Source organism: Ranitomeya variabilis, chromosome 1 (genome assembly GCF_051348905.1).
Source record: "Ranitomeya variabilis isolate aRanVar5 chromosome 1, aRanVar5.hap1, whole genome shotgun sequence".
NCBI classification, from domain to species: Eukaryota; Metazoa; Chordata; class Amphibia; order Anura; family Dendrobatidae; genus Ranitomeya; species Ranitomeya variabilis.
Window position 1 is genome coordinate 486,850,843 of NC_135232.1, and position 21,204 is coordinate 486,872,046.

General features: G+C 40.2%; 1 protein-coding gene across 1 annotated transcript in view; it reads left to right on the forward strand.

The window, feature by feature from the left end:
* TRIM14 (tripartite motif containing 14) overlaps nt 1-21,204 on the forward strand; it is a 99,145-nt gene that overhangs the window by 53,635 nt on the left and 24,306 nt on the right. The window contains exons 3-4 of the mRNA XM_077251746.1: nt 1,016-1,249; nt 5,885-6,047. Of these exons, the coding sequence (XP_077107861.1) occupies nt 1,016-1,249; nt 5,885-6,047 (397 nt within the window). The remainder of the gene's footprint in view (nt 1-1,015; nt 1,250-5,884; nt 6,048-21,204) is intronic.

Sequence of the window (21,204 nt, forward strand, 5' to 3'; positions counted from 1 at the left end):
CCTAACAACCAATTAAATGCCACCCTGTGTGTCACTAACTACTTTCGTACTTCACTTTCAGATATCCCCATCGAAACCATACATTTTCCTTTGCTTGTTTATCCAATAATTGAAGTACATATGCCAATTTACTACCTTCAGATTTAAAGGGGTTAACCACTTTATTGTTATTTTAGCAATGATTTTGTGGTACTTATAAATATATAAGTATTACAAGTTTAGCACAGTTCTAGGGTTCCCAAAATGGCTGCAGATGGAGGAGTATGTGACCAGACCTGTCCATCAGCCTCCTCACATTGAAACCCACTTTAGATCAATGTTTTCAATTGGAGGAAGTTGATGGTCAGGTCTGATCACATACTCCTCCATCAGCAGCCATTTTCTGGACAGGAGAGCTGTGCAGTCTGTGAGGTAGGAGGAGAACCTGTAATAGAAATATATTTATCAGTGTTCTGATAGATGCCTACCTGGGCTTCTGGTGTGACAATTGTATGACGACTCCTTCCTAGGACTGCAGATAAGCACTTTGTATAGAAGACTATCGGACTAACCACTTGACAGCTATGGCACCCTTAGAAAGAGGGTGTACAGCCTGGTAGGACTCATCCCTAGACTCTTCTATCCATAGGCACTACGATAGAGGGGTCTTCTTTCAGTGTTGCAAACTATAATGTTTTAGATTTAAACAATTTTGCTAGGAAATTCTGTGATCTGTGAAAAGAACATTAGTGCAAGTCCTTAGAATGAGAACCATTTCATTTACATGAAAGGAAAATACTGAAATAATGTCGTTCGCAGTTTCTCCCACACGGCACCTTGCTGCCACTGCCAGACATGACATTGTCGACTTGTCTGGTGTACTCAACAGGCAGTGAAAGACATTTTTTTTAGGTAGCCTTATCAGCACAAGTCAGATGAAAAGCTTAACAAAGCTCCAACCTCTGCTGTGAATGAAACATTATATGCTTCCTTTTTATACCTGACACGTTCCTAACACTCCCATCTGTGCTTCTAGGCCCACACTTTGGCAAGCAAAGATACGCTGACAGTGAAATTTACAGAGCTACGACTGCTCCTGGATGAAGAGGAAAAACTAGCAAAGAAATTTATTGAAGATAAGGCAAAGTTGGCATTGTGGGCATATGATGGTCAGATAGAATCATGCCATGCCCAGATAAGTGCTGTCGACAAATTTAAAGATCATATCAAAAGAATATATCATCAAACTGATGCTGTACAACTCATTCAGGTAATATGGCTTTGCTTAAACCACAACGATGGAGTGAGGAAAGCAAAATGTAGGCTAACGCCGCACTGCTTCTGCGCACTAAAATGCGCCAGGAAAAGCTCAGTAAATTTTATTACTGCCCCCCATTCACCCAATGGTAACACTCTTCTACGGTATGCAATTATTTTGCGATGGTGGACGGATGCTTCCCTCTACACTGTGGACACTATCGGATATATACCACTCAACATTGAAATTGTAACGCCAAGAAGGAAAAGTTGCGGAATAATGGAAATCACAAGACAAGTAGACATGTTAATGATATGTAAATTATAAAAAATGGAAACACAAATTTCAAAAGAGTTTCATTTATTCAGTATCGAATATGAGCGCTACACACACACACAGAAATACATGCACTAACACGCTTTGGTATGCTATCACTGTTATTATGTTATTAATGGTTGTCTGAGAAATGTTTTGCCACGCTGAATGCACAAATCATCAAGATGCACTGCTGGCAGCTCCATGTGTAATTGCTGACAATTTAAATCTCACATGTACAAGATGTCCTTAGATAATGCAGGCCATAGTAGTCCCTTTTGGCCATGCAGGCTACTTACAGTAGCACGAGCAACATGGAGCCATATCGCTGTTGTATTGAATAATGGCTCCAGGACACTTTGAAGATATGTACTACTGGTTCCAATATCAAATCAATTGTAATGCTGAGCTATAAGTGTACCTAGAAAGAAGACTAGAGGGGCCTGGCTACTGTACATTTTGCCACCTCACATAATAATCTAAGGAGTAGGATCAGTGTGATGTTCTTTCGTAAAGGCATAATGTACAGTAGCAGGACTCCTCTAGTCTTCATTCAAGGTACAGTAGCAGGTTGGAAATACATTGATTTGGTCGTCGAATCAGTAGTAAGGCCACTTCTCCCAAGTGTACCAGGAGCCATTTTTCTACAGAACTTCAGACCGCATGTTGCTCATGCTACTGTGTGCAGTCTGCATTGCCTAAGCATACTACCATGGCCTGCAGTGTCTCTGGGCTTGTTGTCTACCATTGAGCACATCTGGGACATCATTGGTTAGGAATTGCAGAGGGAGCTGCCAGCAGTGGATCTTGATGATTTGTCCAAGTGCATTTAACATGGCAGAATATTCCTATTAATAATCCTATTAATAATCTCATTGATAGCAGCCAAGGTGTGTAGTGCATGTACTTCTGCACGTGGCGCTGTTACTCACCACTGAATAAAATGAGATGTTTTAAAAACTTTGTTTCAGTTGTTTCACAATTTGCATATCATTATCATGATCCTATGAATTTCATAATTTCATGATTTTTGCTGATTGGTGTTGCATGTTCACTATTGAAGAATGAATAAGCCTAACAGCAGTGAAAAACACAATGTGTGCTGCTGTGTGTGCTTCTCACAAAATTAGAATACCATCAAAAAGTATATTAATTTCAGTTCTTTTGAAACTCATATATTATATAAGGTTATTACAAACAGAGTGATCTATTTCAAGTGTTTATTTCTGTTAATGTTGATGATTATGGCTAACAGCCAATGAAAACGGATGGAAAGCCACAAAAGGTCATTGCTAAAGAAGCTGGCTGTTCATAGAGTGCTGTATCCAAGCATATTAATGGAAAGTTGAGTGGAAGGAAAAAGTGTGCTAGGAAAAGGTCCACAAGTAACTGGGATAACCACAGCCTTGAGGGGATTGTTAGGAAAAGGCCATTAAACATTTTTGGGAAGATTCACAAGGAGTGGACTGCTGCTTGAGTGCTTCAAGAGCCACCACACAGAAACATATCCAGGACATGGGCTACAAGTGTCGCATTCCTTGTGTCATGCCACTCATGACCAATAGACAATGCCAGAAGCGTCTTATCTGGGCCAAGGAGAAAAAGAACAGGACTGTTGATCAGTGGTCCAAGGTGTTGTTTTCAGATTAAAGTAAATTTTGCATTTCATTTGAAATCAAGCTCCCAGAGTCTGGAGGAAGAGTGGAGAGGCCACAATCCAAGCTGCTTGAGGTCTAGTGGGAAGTTTCCACAATCAGTGATGGTTTGGGGAGCCATGTCATCTGCTGGTGTAGGTCCACTGTGTTTTATCAAGACCAAAGTCAGTGCAGCTGTCTACCAGGAAATTTTAGAGCACTTCATGCTTCCCTTCTGCCGAAAAGCTTTTTGGAGATTTAGTTCTCCAGCAGGACTTGGCACCTGTCCATGCTGCCAAAAGTACCAATACCTGGTTTAAAAACAACAGCATCACTGTGCTTGATTAGCCAGCAAACTCACCTGACCATAACCCTATAGATAATCTATGGGGTATTGTCAAGGGGAAGATGAGACACACCAGACCCAACAATGCCGATGATCTGAAGGCTGCTATCAAAGCAATCTGGGCTTCCATAACACCTCAGCAGTGCCACAGGCTGATCGCCTCCATGCCACGCCACATTGATGCAGTAATTGATGCAAAAGGAGCCCTGACCAAGTATTTAGTGTATTTACTGAACATACATTTCAGTAGGCCAATATTTCAGATTTTAAAATAATTTTTCAAGCTGGTGTTATAAAGTATTCTAATTTACTGAGATAATGACTTTTGAGTTTCACTTTTTGTATTAAATAACTGAAACAAAATAACTTTTTGATGATATTCTAATTTTGTGAGAAGCATTTTGTGAGAATGTCATTCATGCCATTATTGAATATTGTAAACAGTAAACACCATAGATTTGCAGAATAAATTGTATGGTGCTGGTCAGAAATTAATGAACTGTAATACAATAATGAAATAATTAAAATTGGCTTATGTATGAAATGTTATGTCAGATTTTCACTAACAGGAGGGGCTAAAGAGAATGTGTTACCAGGTAAGAGTAGCAGAAAAGTAGTGACAGATGCAATAATGTCAGCGCTCTATTGCATAATGGATTTCTTACTGTAGTTTTGATCAAAGACTTTAACAGCTGCAGCTCTGCTAGTCCTCTCAATAAGGCCTGTCCCACACGTCCAGATAATTCCGGTACCGGAAAAATCGGTACCGGAGTTATCCGTGTCCGTGTGTCCGTGAGCTCACGTGGCACATCAGTGTGGCACACGTGCGGCAGACGTGTGCCGCCCGTGTGCCGACTGGGTACCACACGGACCATGCAGGAGACAGCGCTACAGTAAGCGCTGTCCCCTGCTTTGGGTGCTGAAGCCGCCATTCATTTCTTCTCTCCAGCAGCGTTCGCTGGAGAGAAGAAATGAAAAATCATTGTATTTTGGGTTTTTTTGCGGTAGAAATAAAGATCTTTGTTTCACCCCCCCTCCCACCCCCTGTGCGCGCCCCCCCGGTTGGAAAGAAAATACCCGGCTCCCTTGAAGCGTCCACTCCGCACCGCTGCTTCTCCTGTATGAGCGGTCACGTGGTGCCGCCCATTACAGTCATGAATATGCGGCTCCACCTCCCATAGGGGGTCACTGACGTGTGAAACCGGCCTAATGAGCATCTGCTATGTAGTCATTCATATTCATGAGCTCCATCTATCCCCACTCTCAAGAATGATTGGCAGAAAAGTATTAGTATAGGTTTTTTTTTGGATAGTTTTTTCTATGTTTTTGTCTGCCAGAATTTTTTTCCAGTGTTTTTCCCTGGTTTTTGTCCTGCCTTTTTTACTGACATTTTCCTTCCCAGTTCCTGAGGTGAAGATACTGCCTTCTCATTGTCTTGTAGTGCATAGCGTCTTCCACATGGAAAGCTCATAAAGAATGTAGAACTGTGCAGTCTTAGAAGTGCGAGAGGAGAACCTGCATTATCTATATAACAGTGATATAATAATAAAAATAATTACTACAAAATCATGTCCCCAAGACATCTAGTAAGACATGAATTGGACATCCCCTTTAAGGTTCCATACAAAATGTAAAATCAGAATGTGGTATTCTAACATCATGGCATTTCGTACTGCCATTGTTTCTAAACTTAGGTCCTGATTAATTGGGCTTTTTTATCACTTTTTTTGTCTTGTCTTATTCATTGCTGTTTCTTGAGCCAAATGCTTAAAAATGGCGGCCACAGTTCATTATTTTTGCGCAAAGTCCCAATTTTTTTTTTTTTCAATTTTGTCTTTAACCTTCTTTGTAACTTTTTAGGACAAAAAAGTCACACGTTTTGGAAAACTGCACAAAAATGTCTGACTAATTTAAAATCGCTCCACTGGGGCACGTGGAGTACATTTGCGACAAATGTGTCTTTTTGAAAGGTCACAATTGCTGAATAAGCCAAAAACATCAGAAACACTTAAACTCCACCCACAGTGGCGAATTAAAAACAAACAGAAGAAAACATATAAAATAAGCTTAGAAAAAGGTGCAATTGTAAAGATGATATGACGGAAAATACTACAAATTCGACAAAAATCAGGCACTAATGAAATAATTAATTGGGCCCTATGATTTTTCCACACAGTCTTCAAAAAATGTGTCTCCTCTATTTTAGATTATTTTGAATAAATCATTTTTGTCTCTGTAATGACTGTGAATGAAGATGACAAAATTAATATATTATGTGGCTACAAAGCTTACTGGGGTTTTCTAGTATAGACTGTGTTATCCATGATGTAAGAGGTCTATGCTTTCATTTAGGATTTCTGCTCAGTTGAAAGAGAAATGAAGAGTCAGTCCATTCCGGCTGAGCAGCTGCATCCAATCCCTGTTAAATTTGAGCATATCGAGGAATACTATAGTGCCTTCATAGAAAACCTCAAATCTTCAATCAAGGAGCCACCTACCATCCGGTTTCAAAAAGGTAGGGGATCTCTTAAAAAAAACACCTCTTTTGAGAAGACCATCCCTGATCTAGACCAGATTTTAGATTTTTATGCCATGGATTTTTTGTCTCCTTATTTCCTTATCCAATGTATACTGGTCCTCTTCTGTGAGGTTTCTCACACTTTCTGAATGGTAGCAGAAACATGGCAGAAGTGAGCAGGTCACGGGGCATTCATGGAGCTTTACCATGCACACAATGACAAACTATAGTTCTAAAATTAAATAGAAAATCCTATACGAGTCTTCCGAAATGTACAGGAGCAAACTGCCAGACTGATGGTTAGAGCGCCAAAAACTTTTTTTTAACTGGAACTCTAGTACTCCAGAAGACTCCAGCATTATTATTATTATTATTTATTGTTATAGTGCCATTTATTCCATGGCGCTTTACATGTGAGGAGGGGTATACATAATAAAAACAAGTACAATAATCTTAACACAAGTCACGACTGGTACAGGAGGAGAGAGGACCCTGCCTGCGAGGGCTCACAATCTGGGTGAGGATACAGTAGGCGAGGGTAGAGCTGGTTGTGCAGCGGTTTGGTCGATCGGTGGTTACTGCAGGTTGTAGGCTTGTCGGAAGAGGTATAAATGGCGCATGGTGCGTAAACTGTGATCATTACCATTCATCAAATGAAGTATTCACAAACAAAGGCAGGTTGCCACTGGCCACCTCAAATTTCATTAAGTTCTGATTAGTCAGTGAACATGGGCATATGATAGTCCTTGGGAGCACTGTATAAGTATGTCATGCTTATTTGAAAAGGGTCAAAACCTCTTTGGGAAAATCTTTGAAACAAACTCAGTTGTAACCTTGTGTGTCCTGTCTACTTTTATGTAGGGTTCCCACAACCTTTCCTCTTTAGGGTATCTCAGCAAAGAACGTTTTTTGATTCATTGTAAATACAGGGGCCATATTGGACAAAATTTTCTCTAATTTATCTTATGTTTTTTGTCAAGACCACTGTATATGCATTAAATGGGTTGCTTGCAATGTCTAACTATCTAGTTGTTTAAAAAAAATCATCACTTTGGAATTTGCATAATTTGAAATTTACCTACCATTTTCTCTCTACGCCAATTTATGGTTACATCATTTTTTATCATTTCCGATGACATTCCATTTGAGTCTCCCAGCATGCACTAGAGAGTCAAGATCATCATCAAGGAGCTGGGGCTGCAGTCACTGCACTTGCTTCTTTTACCACCTTGAAATGAGACATCATCAGTGATGTTTGTTTCAAGGGCTGGTCTGTTCTACTGAGCATGAGCTGGGTCTTAGTTCTGTCACATGCTGAAACAGAAATCATTGATGACGTCCCACCCACTGCAGGGTCAGCTCTCTGATGATGTTCTGTTTCTGGGCACTAGAAGCAGCAGGGAAGACTGGCTGCAGTCCTGGGAGACATAAACAGAACGTTACCGGAAGTGAAAAAAAATGGCATAGAGAGGGAATAATAAGGAATAAATAAATGTAAATTACAAAAAGTAATTTGTTTTTAAAATAAGATAGTTAGATATTAACTATTTGGTTTTTGGACAACCCCTTTAAAATATTGTAAAAATCTCTTGCTCTCATCAATGGAATATTTTATTTTTATCTGCGTATAAGGGCTCTTTTAGAAAATTTATAATTTTGATCAAACCATTGTACCATTGTAATTGACTCAGACTGGGGTTCCTTGAGCCCATCAGAGGAAATGATTCTAAGGGAGCACAGTACAATCTATGCAGAATCTGTATTGTAATCAGTGCACACACAGAACCTTCAATTCTAAATTTTTTCTACCACTTAAATAAAACAAAAACTATGCATGTTTGATATCTTCGTAATCGTACTGACCTGGAGAATCATATTGCCAGGAAATTTTTACTGGAAAATGAATGCTGTAAAAAAAAAATAAAAAAAAAATGGGAGAATTGCACTTATATATTGTATATCACATAAAATCCCAATAAAATACATTTAAGTTTATGGGTGTACCATGAAAAAATGTGGAAAAGTTCATGGGGTATGAAACCTTTTTCATGGCACTGTAAAGAGGATTGCTGTCTGGAGAAAACTATGATAAGTCAGTTACTCTGAATGCATCTTATGGTAGCATAAAGTTATAGCATAGTATAGTTATTATAGCATAATATAGTTTTAAGGATGTAAAAGTACCTCAGTTAAGCTGAATATCATATCCAGAGGAAGACAAAAATCACCACGAAGCAAAAGTCCAAAATTATTTTCCTGCGCCAAATGGCAGAATAAATCTCTTGATTAATGTTCTCCAACAGGCCCAGAATGGCATTCAGTACTAAACAGATGGAATGGACCCAGGGGATGCAAAATAGTTGCCTTGCTCTGTGCATGGGAAATCTACGCTATGCCACTGGTGCAAAAACAAATAGCCACAAAGTAGAGCTAAAGTGGCATTAATCCGTCATGGATAAACAGAAGATCATTAATGTCTAGGGGTGTTATCAGGGTCTAAAAATTTCAGGGGCACAAGCCCTAACACACAGGTACTAACCCCACCCCTTCACGGCACCTGAAAAGCAAATTTCACACACTAGGCCTAGATTCACCAGTCCAGCATTTCAGTCAATGGATGACTATTACTTTTTAAAATGAAGAGGTTGGCGATTTTTCTTCAACAAAAGGATCACAGCTTCTCCTCCTATTGGCATCAAATCCTTTCTCAGGGCTGTCCCACACGTCCAGATAATTCCGGTACCGGAAAAAATCGGTACCGGAGTTATCCGTGTCCGTGTGCCCGTGAGCTCACGTAGGCCATACGTGCAGCACACGTGTGCCGCCCGTGTGCCGAGTGGGTACCACACGGAGCGTGCAGGAGACAGCGCTAAAGTTTAGCGCTGTCCCCTGCATCGTGCTGAAGCCGCGATTCATATCTTCTGTGCAGCAGCGTTTGCTGCATAGAAGATATGAATAATAGTGTTTAAAAGAAAGATCTATCTGTCCGCCGCCCCCCCCACCCCCTGTGCGCCCCCCGCTGTTCTGAAAATGCTCACCCGTGTCCCTCGTTGGCTGTCGATGCTTCCTGTCCTGCCTTCCTGCCTTCTACTGTATGCGGTCACGTGGGGCCGCTCATTTACAGTCATGAATAGGCGGCTCCACCCCTATGGGAGGTGGAGCCACATATTCATGACTCTAATCGGCGGCCCCACGTGACCGCATACAGTAAAAGGAGCGGCCAGGACAGGAAGCCGCGACAGCCAACGAGGGACGCGGGTGAGTATTTTCAGAACAGCGGGGGGTCGCACAGGGGGTGGGGGGGCGGCGGACAGATAGATCTTTCTTTTAAACACTATTATTCATATCTTCTTTACAGCAAACGCTGCTGCACAAAAGATATGAATCGCGGCTTCAGCACCATGTGGGGGGGACAGCGCTTACTGTAGCGCTGTCTCCTGCACGCCACATGGAGACTGTCCGTGTGAGGTACGTGTTTTACACGGACCCATTGACTTTAATGGGTCCGTGTAATACGTGCGCTCCCACGAACACTGACATGTCTCCGTGTTTGGCACATGGAGACACGGTCCGCAAAAAATCAATGACATCTGCACAGATGCATTGATTTTAATGTGTCTACGTGTGTCAGTGTCTCCGGTACGTGAGGAAACTGTCACCTCACGTACCGGAGCCACTGACGTGTGAAACCGGCCTCACAGACTGCACAGCTCTCCTACTCCCAAAATGGCAAATGATGATGGACAAGTGACTAGACCTGTCCATCTTTATTCTCCAATTGCATGTCTCTTTTGAGCTGCTCTCAGCTGATCTATGGCTGTAGACCAAATCAAGGTTGAATGTGCGGGAAAACAACAACCTGTAAAAGCATCATAGCAAAATGATTTATGAAACCCAAATGCATGAATGATTTTAGACGAAAATACGTGCTTAAGTAAAAAAAATCCCCAGAGGTGGTCAACCAATCATGTTCCAACACATTTGGCAAAATAAATTAAAGGTACTGTTGCCAACCCTTTAAATTAATTACCATGGTACAGAGCGTAGTAGACAGTACAAAGCCACAATAATAATACTGCAATAGATATACACACGTGGTCAAAATTGTTGGTACCCCTCTTTTAATGACAGAAAAAACCACAGCGGTCACAGTAATAACTTGTATCTGACAAAAGTAATAATAAATACAAATCTATGACAATGAACAAATGAAAGTCAGACATTGTTTTTCAACAATACTTCCATACAATTAAAAAAAAAAAAAAAAAACTCATGAACTAGGCCTGGACAGAAATGATGGTACCCCTGAACATAATGTGACAAAAGGGACATGTTAAATCACGGTGTGTCCACTAACTAGCATCACAGGTGTCTACAATCTTGGAGTCAGTGTGTGGGTCTGTATATATAGCTACAGATACTCATTGTGCTCTTTGGTGACATGGTGGGTATCACACTCAACATGGACCAGAGGAAGCAAAGGAAAGAGTTGTCTCAGGAGATTAGAAAGAAAATTATAGACAAACATGTTAAAGGTAAAAATTATAAGACCTTCTCCAAGCAGCTTGATGTTCCTGTGACTACAGTTGCACATATTATTCAGAAATGTAAGATCCATGGGACTGTATCTAACCTCCCTGGACGTGGCCGCAGGACGAAAATTGATGACAAATCAAAGAGATGGATAATACGAATGGTAACAAAAGAGCCTAGGAAACTTCTAAACACATTAAAGGTGAACTTCAAGCTCAAGGAACATCAGTGTCATATCTCACCATCCGTCATTGTCTGAGCCAAAGTGGACTTCATGGGAGACGACCAAAGAGGACACCATTGTTGAAAAAAATCATAAAAAAGCTAGACTGGAATTTGCCAAACTTCATGTTGACAAGCCACAAAGCTTCTGGGAGAATATCGTGTGGAGAGATGAGACAATAATGGAACTTTTTGGCAAGACACATCAGCTCTATGTTCACAAATGGAAAAATGAAGCATATGAAGAAAAGAACACAGTCCCTACTGTGAAACATGGAGGAGGCTCTGTTATGTTCTTAGGCTGCTTTGCTGCATTTGGCACCAGGTGTCTAGAATCTGTACAGGGTACAATTAAATCTCAAGACTATCAAGAGATTCTAAAGAGAAATGTGCTGCCCAGTGTCAGAAAGCTTGGTCTCAGTTGCAGGTCATGGGTCTTGCAACAGGATAATGACCTAAAACACACAGCTAAAAACATCCAAGAATGGCTAAGAGTATGTGTCCACGTTCAGGATTGCTTCAGGATTTGGTCAGGATTTTATGCAGGTAAAATCCTGATCAAATCTGCACCTGAGGTCACTGGCAGGTCACCTGCATTGTTCTTGCATTTTTTCTGCAATGTAAGGACATGCTGCATTCTTAAAAGACGCGCCGCATGTGCGTTTTCGCGGGTGTGCCGCATGCGTCTTTTACTGTATAGTGGAGACGGGATTTCATTAAATCCCCTCCACTATGCTGTAACATCTGGACGCTGCGTTTTTTACACTGCGGCTCAACGCTGCATCAAAAACGCAGCGTTTCCTGAACGTGGAAACATACCCTAAGAGGAAATATTGTACTATTCTGAAGTGGCCTTCTATGAGAACTGACCTAAATCCTAGTGATCATGTTTGGAAAGAGCTGAAACATGCCATCTGGAAAAGGCAACCTTCAAACACGAGACAACTGGAGCAGTTTGCTCTTGAGGAGTGGGTCAAAATACCTGTCGAGAAGTTCAGAAATCTCATTGACAGTTGCAGGAATCGTTTGATTGCAGTGATTGCCTCAAAAGGTTGTGCAACAAAATATTAAGTTAAGGGTACCATCATTTCTGTCCAGGCATATTTCATGAGTTTTATTTTTTTTTTTATTTCTGTGGAAGCATGGTTGAAAAGCAATGTCTGACTTATTAGTTCATTGTCAAAGATTTTTTAGTTATTACTTTTGTCAGATTCAAGTTATTTTTGTGACCATTGTGGGTTGTTCTGTCACTAAATGAGGGTACCAACAATTTTGACCATGTGTGTAGTGCCGCCCAAGATAATTGTGAAATGACATTTTCATGATGGAATTTTGTGCCACACATAGCACCATAGAACAAAACTGTGAACAGATTGGATTTTTTATGAGTAAAAAAATTCAAAAAGTCCCACAATTTTGGCACAACTCGGGGATGTGCTAAAATGTTGTGACTTTCCGCATTCTCACTCCATTTTTGCCCAGCTTCAACAAAGTGGGTGTTAGTTATGATGAGTGTCAGATTTTACTATGCCACAAATCTTACACCAGCAAGGACTAGAGTAGGATTTATGACTAGGTGCACACACAGATGCACACTACTCATCTACCCTGCCCTCCTGATTCATGAAGAGGAATTTTTACTCAGTTTCAACTATTCCCACTACAAAGTTTTCCCATCACAAACTATGTAGGCCCAAATTCATTAATGTCTTTTTGTATTTTTTTTGTCTAGTTTTGTATGTTTTGCATCTTTTTTTGTTTGCATCTAGTACTTTATTCTATTTACACATTTTTTCAGTATATTTTATATGTGCTCGCTATTTTTTTTGTTTTCAGCTTTGTGGACAGCATCTAGCGATTCCAAATGTTTTATCCTGATTCAGTTGCGACTTCTTAAAATCTCTGACAGCGGTATTTAAAGGGAACCTGTCTGCAGTATTGTGCACAGTAACCTACTGTCAGGTCGGCGCCATTATACTGATTACAATGATACCTGGGGAGATGATATCCATCTTGTGGTTGTTGTTTAATCTTTATATCATGCAGGCGCTAGTGGCGGCGTCTGCACTGTAGCATGATCACATCTATAATGTCTATATTTTTATTTTATTTAGTGATATAAATTGCTTGTTAAAAAAAAAAAAAATCTTCCTCAAAATGGCACCGGCCGTGGCTGTGCAGTAGCATAATTTGGATCACCAATAGATGCTACTGCGCAGGCGCGGCCAGTGCCATCTTGGTGGAGAGATTTTTTTTCCCTCTAATAAAATGGTGCCTGTGGTGGCGCCTGCGCAGTAGCATCTATCGCGTTCCGAATTATGCTACTGCACCATTTTGAGGAAGACATTTTTTTATCAAGCAATTTTTATCACTAAATAAAATTAAAATATGGATATTATAGATGCGATCATGCTACAGTGCATATGCCGGTGCCTGCATGATAAATGTAATTTTTTTTCTAACTATAACATATACAGTATGTAAACTAGGGGGCAAGTCACTGAGGGATCAGTGACCTGTCATAAGCCATACAGATGAATACCTAATCAGAGCACCACATGAAGACCCCCCACCACAGGCTGCCCCGGTGCACGAGCATATCATTAACTAATAAATTAAAAATAAAGATTGAACAACAACCACAAGATGGATTTCAACAAGCAAGGTATCACTTTAATCAGTATAACAACGCCAACCTGACACTGTCTGTAGGTTACTATGCACAATCCTGCTGACAGGTTCACCTTAAGTGGATCGCACACCAGTACTCACATGCACTGGTTTCCATCACCACCCTGTGATGCCATGACTTTTGGATATGAGACGGACCCCGCTCCATCTTAATACAACCATAACTACAGTAAACCGAGAAACTGAAATAAATACTTAAAAACACATCATTTTGGTTGTCAAAATTGCCACAACTTTATTTAAATCACAGGATTAAAACAATCACAGTATAAGTCAGGTGAAATTCTAGTACATTGAGATTCAAAAGTACTGTGATAACCCCAGCTGTCTGACATACAGCACTAGGACAGACAGCCATAAAGGGGCGGCACACACTGGCTTGCCATTCAAGCTTAGCCAGTAAACTTTCAGGGCACCAATGACCCTATTATCCTCACTTCTGTGCTTTATCACCATGCCCGCCCCTGATTGATGTCACCATTACATCGCCCTTGAGGCTAGCCACCAAAGCCGAGCCTGTTCACCATACTCTTTTAGTTAAAATGAGTCCACCTTAACTTGTCTGCAACTTCCACCTGACTCCTAAACCACCACCAAAGAGGCCATTTGACACCTTAAATGTACTCCACTGCCATCAACCATGCCTAATAAAGCCATTAACCAGTTCTACAAGTTATAGAAAGACTGTGCATACAAGTAACAAAATTTCAGAACTATGACAGATTAATTTAAAAAATGCAACTCTACCAAATTATGATCGATAAAGCGAAATAACAGTCACTAAACATCCTGCAATGAGGATCCCATAAAGGGGAATGTGGAAAGTAAACCATAATAAAGGAGTAGCCATAGTCTGAATACCTGTATAATGACATCTGTCATGCCTCAAAAAACTATTATACTGCATGTATTGTAGCCTGCTCTAATAATGCACCAATTCCCAGTTTTTGGTTCTAGAAACCACCATTATGTACAGTAGCTGTGCTGTGCAGTAATAGTTTCTTAAACCCACTTACTACTACTACCCGAAAAGTGTTGAGCATGTATAAAGGGAAAGATATTATAAAGAGAGAATACTTAAATGCTATACACAATATAACATCAACATTATAAACGACCATTAACCCCTTAACGACTTTTAACGGCAGCAGTTAAAGGGCCTTATTCCTCACCACCGCTTTTTAACGGTGCTGAGAAATAAGCGTATAGCGCCCCCCAGCGTCAGAAAATCTCAGCTACCCCATTAGGCGAGACTCCGGAGAACATGATTCAGGTCAGTTTTTACCATCCCCAGTCTCGGGATCACTGTTATTTACCGAATAACGTCGATCACAGAAAAAAGTCAGATTTTCAATTAATTTCTCTCTCCTCTGATAGAGAGAAATGGTGTCCCCCGAGCCCTCCTGGTACTTCTGCCATCCCCAGACCCTCCTGATTCGTCCCTCCTGTACTCTGCGTTATCTTCCAGGAAGAAAATGGCGGGCGCATGAGCAGTGCGCCTGCCGAGAACTGTCGGCCGTTACCTGGCAACAATAGGAGATTTTTCCTATTGGTTCATTTTGATCACTGTGATGGACTATTACAGTGATCAAAATAAAAAAAAAACAGTAAAGCAAACCCTCCTTTGTCATCCCCTTAGTTAGGTCAAAATAATAAAATATTTTTTTCCATTCTTTGCATTTAGGGTTACGGTTGGGGCTAGGGTTAGAGTTGGGCCTATGGTTAGGGATGGAGTTAGGGTTGTGTTGCGGTAAGGGTTGAGTTAGGGTTACAGTTGTTTTGAGGTAACGGTTGTGGTGTTGGGGTCTGGGTGGTGTTGGGGTAGTTTTGGGGTTAGGTTTGGGGTTGGGGTTAGTTTTGTGATTAGGGTTAGGGTTGGGATTAGGGTTGCGATAGGGTTGGAGTTAGAATTGTGGGATTTCCAAAGTTTGGGAACATCAGGAGGTCTCGAAACGCGACATCAATTCCAGCCAATTTTACGTTCAAAAAGTTAAACGGTGCTCCCACCCTTCTGAGCACTGCCATGTATATATCTATGTATTCTATGTGTATATACCTATTCAATTCTAACTTGTCACGCATTGATATTACTGTATGCGGCACATGAATTGCTGGCTTTTCTTCTATCTATGTATCCATCTAATATATACAGTGCCTTGTGAAAGTATTCGGCTCCCTGGAACTTTTCAACCTTTTCCCACATATCATGCTTCAAACATAAAGATACCAAATGTAAATTTTTGGTGTAGAATCAATAACAAGTGGAATACAATTGTGAAGTTGATTGAAATTTATTAGTTATTTAAAATTTTTGTGGAAATTCAAAAACTGAAAAGTGGGGCGTGCAATATTATTCGGCCCCTTTACTTTCAGTGCAGCAAACTCACTCCAGAAGTTCATTGTGGATCTCCGAATGATCCAATGTTGTCCTAAAAGCCTAATGATGATAAATATAATCCATCTGTGTGTATTCAAGTCTCTGTATAAATGCACCTGCTCTGTGATAGTCTCAGGGTTCTGTTTGAAGCACAGAGAGCATCATGAAGACCAAGGAACACAACAGGCAGGTCCATGATACTGTTGTGGAGGTTTAAAGCCAGATTTGGATACAAAATGATTTCAAAAACTTTAAACATCCCAAGGAGGACTGTGCAAGCGATCATAATGAAATGGAAGGAGTATCATACCACTGCAAATCTACCAAGACCCGGCCATCCCTCTAAACTTTCATCTCAAACAAGAAGACTGATCAGAGATGCAGCCAAGAGGCCCATGATCACTCTCGATGAACTGCAGAGATCTACAGCTGATGTGGGACAGTCTGTCCATAGGCCAACAATCAGTCGTACACTGCACAAATCTGGCCTTTATGGAAGAGTGGCAAGAAGAAAGCCATTTCGCAAAGATATCCATAAAAAGTGTCATTTAAAGTTTGCAACAAGCCACCTGGGAGACACACCAAACATGTGGAAGAAGGTGCTCTCGTCAGTTGAAACCAAAATCGAACTTTTTGGCAATAATGCCAAAGAAATGTTTGGTGTAAAGACAACACAGCTCATCACCCTGAACACATCATCCCCACTGTCAAACATGGTGGTGGCAGCATCATGGTTTGTGCCTGCTTTTCTTCAGCAGGGACAGGGAAGATGGTTAAAATTGATGGGAAGATGGATGGAGCCAAATAAAGGACCATTCATGAAGAAAACCTGTTGGAGTCTGCAAAACACCTGGGACTGGGATGGAGATTTGTCTTCCAACAAGACAATGATCCCAAACATAAAGCAAAATCTACAATGGAATGGTTCACAGATAAATGTATCCAGGTGATAGAATGGCCAAGTCAAAGACAAGACCTCAATCCAATCGAGAATCTGTGGAAAGAGCTGAAAACTGCTGTTCACAAACGATCTCCATCAAACCTCACTGAGCTCGAGCTGTTTGCCAAGGAAGATTTGGCAAGAATTTCAGTCTCTCGATGTACAAAACCGATAGAGACTTACCTTGTACAAATCTCCCACTTTACCAGCACCAAAGCAACCCCAGACCATCACATTACCTCCACCGTGCTTAACAGATGGCGTCAGGCACTCTTCCAGCATCTTTTCAGCTGTTCTGTGTCTCATAAATGTTCTTCTGTGTGATCCAAACACCTCAAACTTGGATTCGTCTGCCCATAACACTTTTTTCCAATCTTCCTCTGTCCAATGTCTGTGTTATTTTGCCCAAATTAATCTTTTCCTTTTATTAGCCTGTCTCAGATATGGCTTTTTCTTTGCCACTCTGCTTTGAAGGCCAGCATCCCGGAGTCGCCTCTTTACTGTAGACGTTGACACTGGCGTTTTGTGTGTACTATTTAATGAAGCTGCCAGTTGAGGACCTGTGAGGCATCGATTTCTCAAACTACAGACTCTAATGTACTAGTCTTGTTGCTCAGTTGTGCAGCGGGGCCTCCGACTTCTCTCTCTACTTTGGTTAGAGCCTGTTTGTGCTCCCCTCTGAAGGGAGTAGTACACACCGTTGTAGGAAATCTTCAGTTTCTTGGCAATTTCTCACATGGAATAGCCTTCATTTCTAACAACAAGAATAGACTGTTGAGTTTCACATGAAAGTATTTTTTTTCAGGCCATTTTGAGAGTTTAATGGAACCAACAAATGTAATGCTCCAGATTCTCAAATAGCTCAATGGAAGGTCAGCTTCTCTAATCAGCCAAATTGTTTTCAGCTGTGCTAACATACTTGCACAAGGGTTTTCAAGGGTATTTGAACCATCCATTAGCCTTCTTACACAGTTAGCAAACACAAAGTACCATAAGAACACTGGAGTGATGGTTGCTGGAAATGGGCCTCTATACACCTATGAAGATATTGCATTACAAACCAGACGTTTGCAGCTGGAATAGTCAGTCATTTACCACACTAACAATGTATAGAGTGTATCACTGAATCATTTAATGTTAGCTTCATTGGAAAAAACTATGATTTTCTTTTAAACATAAGGAAATTTCTAAGTGACCCTAAACTTTTGAACGGTAGTATATATATATATATATATATATATATATATATATATATATATATATATATATATATATATATACAGGTCCTTCTCAAAAAATTAGCATATAGTGTTAAATTTCATTATTTACCATAATGTAATGATTACAATTAAACTTTCATATATTATAGATTCATTATCCACCAACTGAAATTTGTCAGGTCTTTTATTGTTTTAATACTGATGATTTTGGCATACAACTCCTGATAACCCAAAAAACCTGTCTCAATAAATTAGCATATTTCACTTGTCCAATCAAATAAAAGTGTTTTTTAATAACAAACAAAAAAACAATCAAATAATAATGTTCAGTTATGCACTCAATACTTGGTCGGGAATCCTTTGGCAGAAATGACTGCTTCAATGCGGCGTGGCATGGAGGCAATCAGCCTGTGACACTGCTGAGATGTTATGGAGGCCCAGGATGCTTCAATAGCGGCCTTAAGCTCATCCAGAGTGTTGGGTCTGGCGTCTCTCAACTTTCTCTTCACAATATCCCACAGATTCTCTATGGGGTTCAGGTCAGGAGAGTTGGCAGGCCAATTGAGCACAGTAATACCATGGTCAGTAAACCATTTACCAGTGGTTTTGGCACTGTGAGCAGGTGCCAGGTCGTGCTGAAAAATGAAATCTTCATCTCCATAAAGCATTTCAGCCGATGGAAGCATGAAGTGCTCCAAAATCTCCTGATAGCTAGCTGCATTGACCCTGCCCTTGATGAAACACAGTGGACCAACACCAGCAGCTGACATGGCACCCCACACCATCACTGACTGTGGGTACTTGACACTGGACTTCAGGCATTTTGGCATTTCCTTCTCCCCAGTCTTCCTCCAGACTCTGGCACCTTGATTTCCGAATGACATGCAAAATTTGCTTTCATCAGAAAAAAGTACTTGGGACCACTTAGCAACAGTCCAGTGCTGCTTCTCTGTAGCCCAGGTCAGGCGCTTCTGCCGCTGTTTATGGTTCAAAAGTGGCTTTACCTGGGGAATGCACGGTGGCTCTGGATGTTTCCACACCAGACTCAGTCCACTGCTTCCTCAGGTTCCCCAAGGTCTGGAATCGGTCCTTCTCCACAATCTTCCTCAGGGTCCGGTCACCTCTTCTCGTTGTACAGCATTTTCTGCCACATTGTTTCCTTCCAACAGACTTACCATTGAGGTGCCTTGATACAGCACTCTGGGAACAGCCTATTTGTTGAGAAATTTCTTTTTGGGTCTTACCCTCTTGCTTGAGGGTGTCAATGATGGCCTTCTTGACATCTGTCAGGTCGCTAGTCTTACCCATGATGGGGGTTTTGAGTAATGAACCAGGCAGGGAGTTTTTAAAAGCCTCAGGTATCTTTTGCATGTGTTTAGAGTTAATTAGTTGATTCAGAAGATTAGGGTAATAGGTCGTTTAGAGGACCTTTTCTTGATATGCTAATTTATTGAGACAGGTTTTTTGGGTTATCAGGAGTTGTATGCCAAAATCATCAGTATTAAAACAATAAAAGACCTGACAAATTTCAGTTGGTGGATAATGAATCTATAATATATGAAAGTTTAATTGTAATCATTACATTATGGTAAATAATGAAATTTAACACTATATGCTAATTTTTTGAGAAGGACCTGTATATATGTGTATATATTTATGTGTGTCACTGACATCCATATATCTAAGTATTCTATGTGTATATATCTATTCTATTGATTCTATTCTAACCTGTGATTTTACTGTATGTGGCACATGAATTGCCGGCTTTTCAAATGACACCGGTGCTTAAAAATCGGACAGCACTCGCATGGTCCAAGTGCTATGTGATTTTTTTCTTGCACCCATAGGCTTGCATTGGCGAGTCTCAGACAATATATGAGTACAATCGTAGCATCCTGCGATTTTTCACGCACGTCGAATACGCATGAGAAAATAAACGCTGATGTGAGCTGCCCCAAAGATTAACACTAGTCCGAGTGCTATGCAATGTTTTCTCGCATAGCGCTAGACCATATTCTACAGTAGTGTAACGCCGGCCTTATTGTTATAATTTTTATTTTATGTACATGCATATTTTTGAAACTCGAATGAAAATCTAATAGAGAAATTGTCAGAAAAAAATGCTATACCTAGAGAATGCTGCACTTTGAAATAAGCAACAATTCTACTTAAATGCTGAAAAACAAAATGCTGAGGCTCTAGACTTTTCATTATTGCACAATAATAAGTAACATCAGGCCATCGCGTTTTTTAACTAAAAAAAAAATTGTAACTTAAATTTTCTGCCATTTTTCAATAGTGACGGAAAAAATGGTTTTGAAAAAAAATGCCACAAAAAAGAATATTCTCATCAAATTGCTAAAGCAAAAAACTATGGCCCCGATTCATCATTGTTTCTGCGGCTGTTTCTTGTCTAGTTTTGCGTGTTTTGCTCCTTTTTTTATTGCACCCAATCATTATTCTTCTATTTGTACAGTTTTTGAAGTCTATTTTCTTTTTGTTGTGGTGTTATGTTCTGTGATTGAAAACTAGCAATTCCAGATATTTTCACCTGATTCATCAGTAGCAACCTTTCAAAAAGTTACACAATTTAGAGCAGTTCCACTGCAGCTTCCCCCTGGTATATTTTTCAGCATGCCACAATTTTGGCAAATTTTGACACCGTAAGTCGCAAAAAAAAAGTTCAAGGTAGGAAGAAGCCCATTTTTCACTTTCCACCAAAGTCATGAATCATGTGCACCGTTTTGATGATTTTGGCGCTGCTACTAACACCTCATAGCAAAAAAAAAGAAATTGCCTTAAAAAAAAAATGCAGATGATGAATTGTACTCTATTAGTCTGTATGTAGACTAATCATTTATTTCCTAAAAACGTTAGGGTATGTGAAACAACATCTTTTAGACACTGACTTACCCACATTGTTTTTGAAGCAATCATATATATAAAAAAAGTTGTAAATAAATCAAATTACAAATGGAATGTATTAAAAGACTATTTTTATTGAAGGTAATTAAGATAAATACCAAAAACATATGATGAAGGTAAAACTATATATACCAGAGTTAGCCGCAAGATGGTGCCAACAGCAATGTTACAAGGTTTTTGTAGAAGGAATTGAAATGAAAAAACACCTGCTAATGTAATGTGACTGAAATAATTACTAAAGGTGAA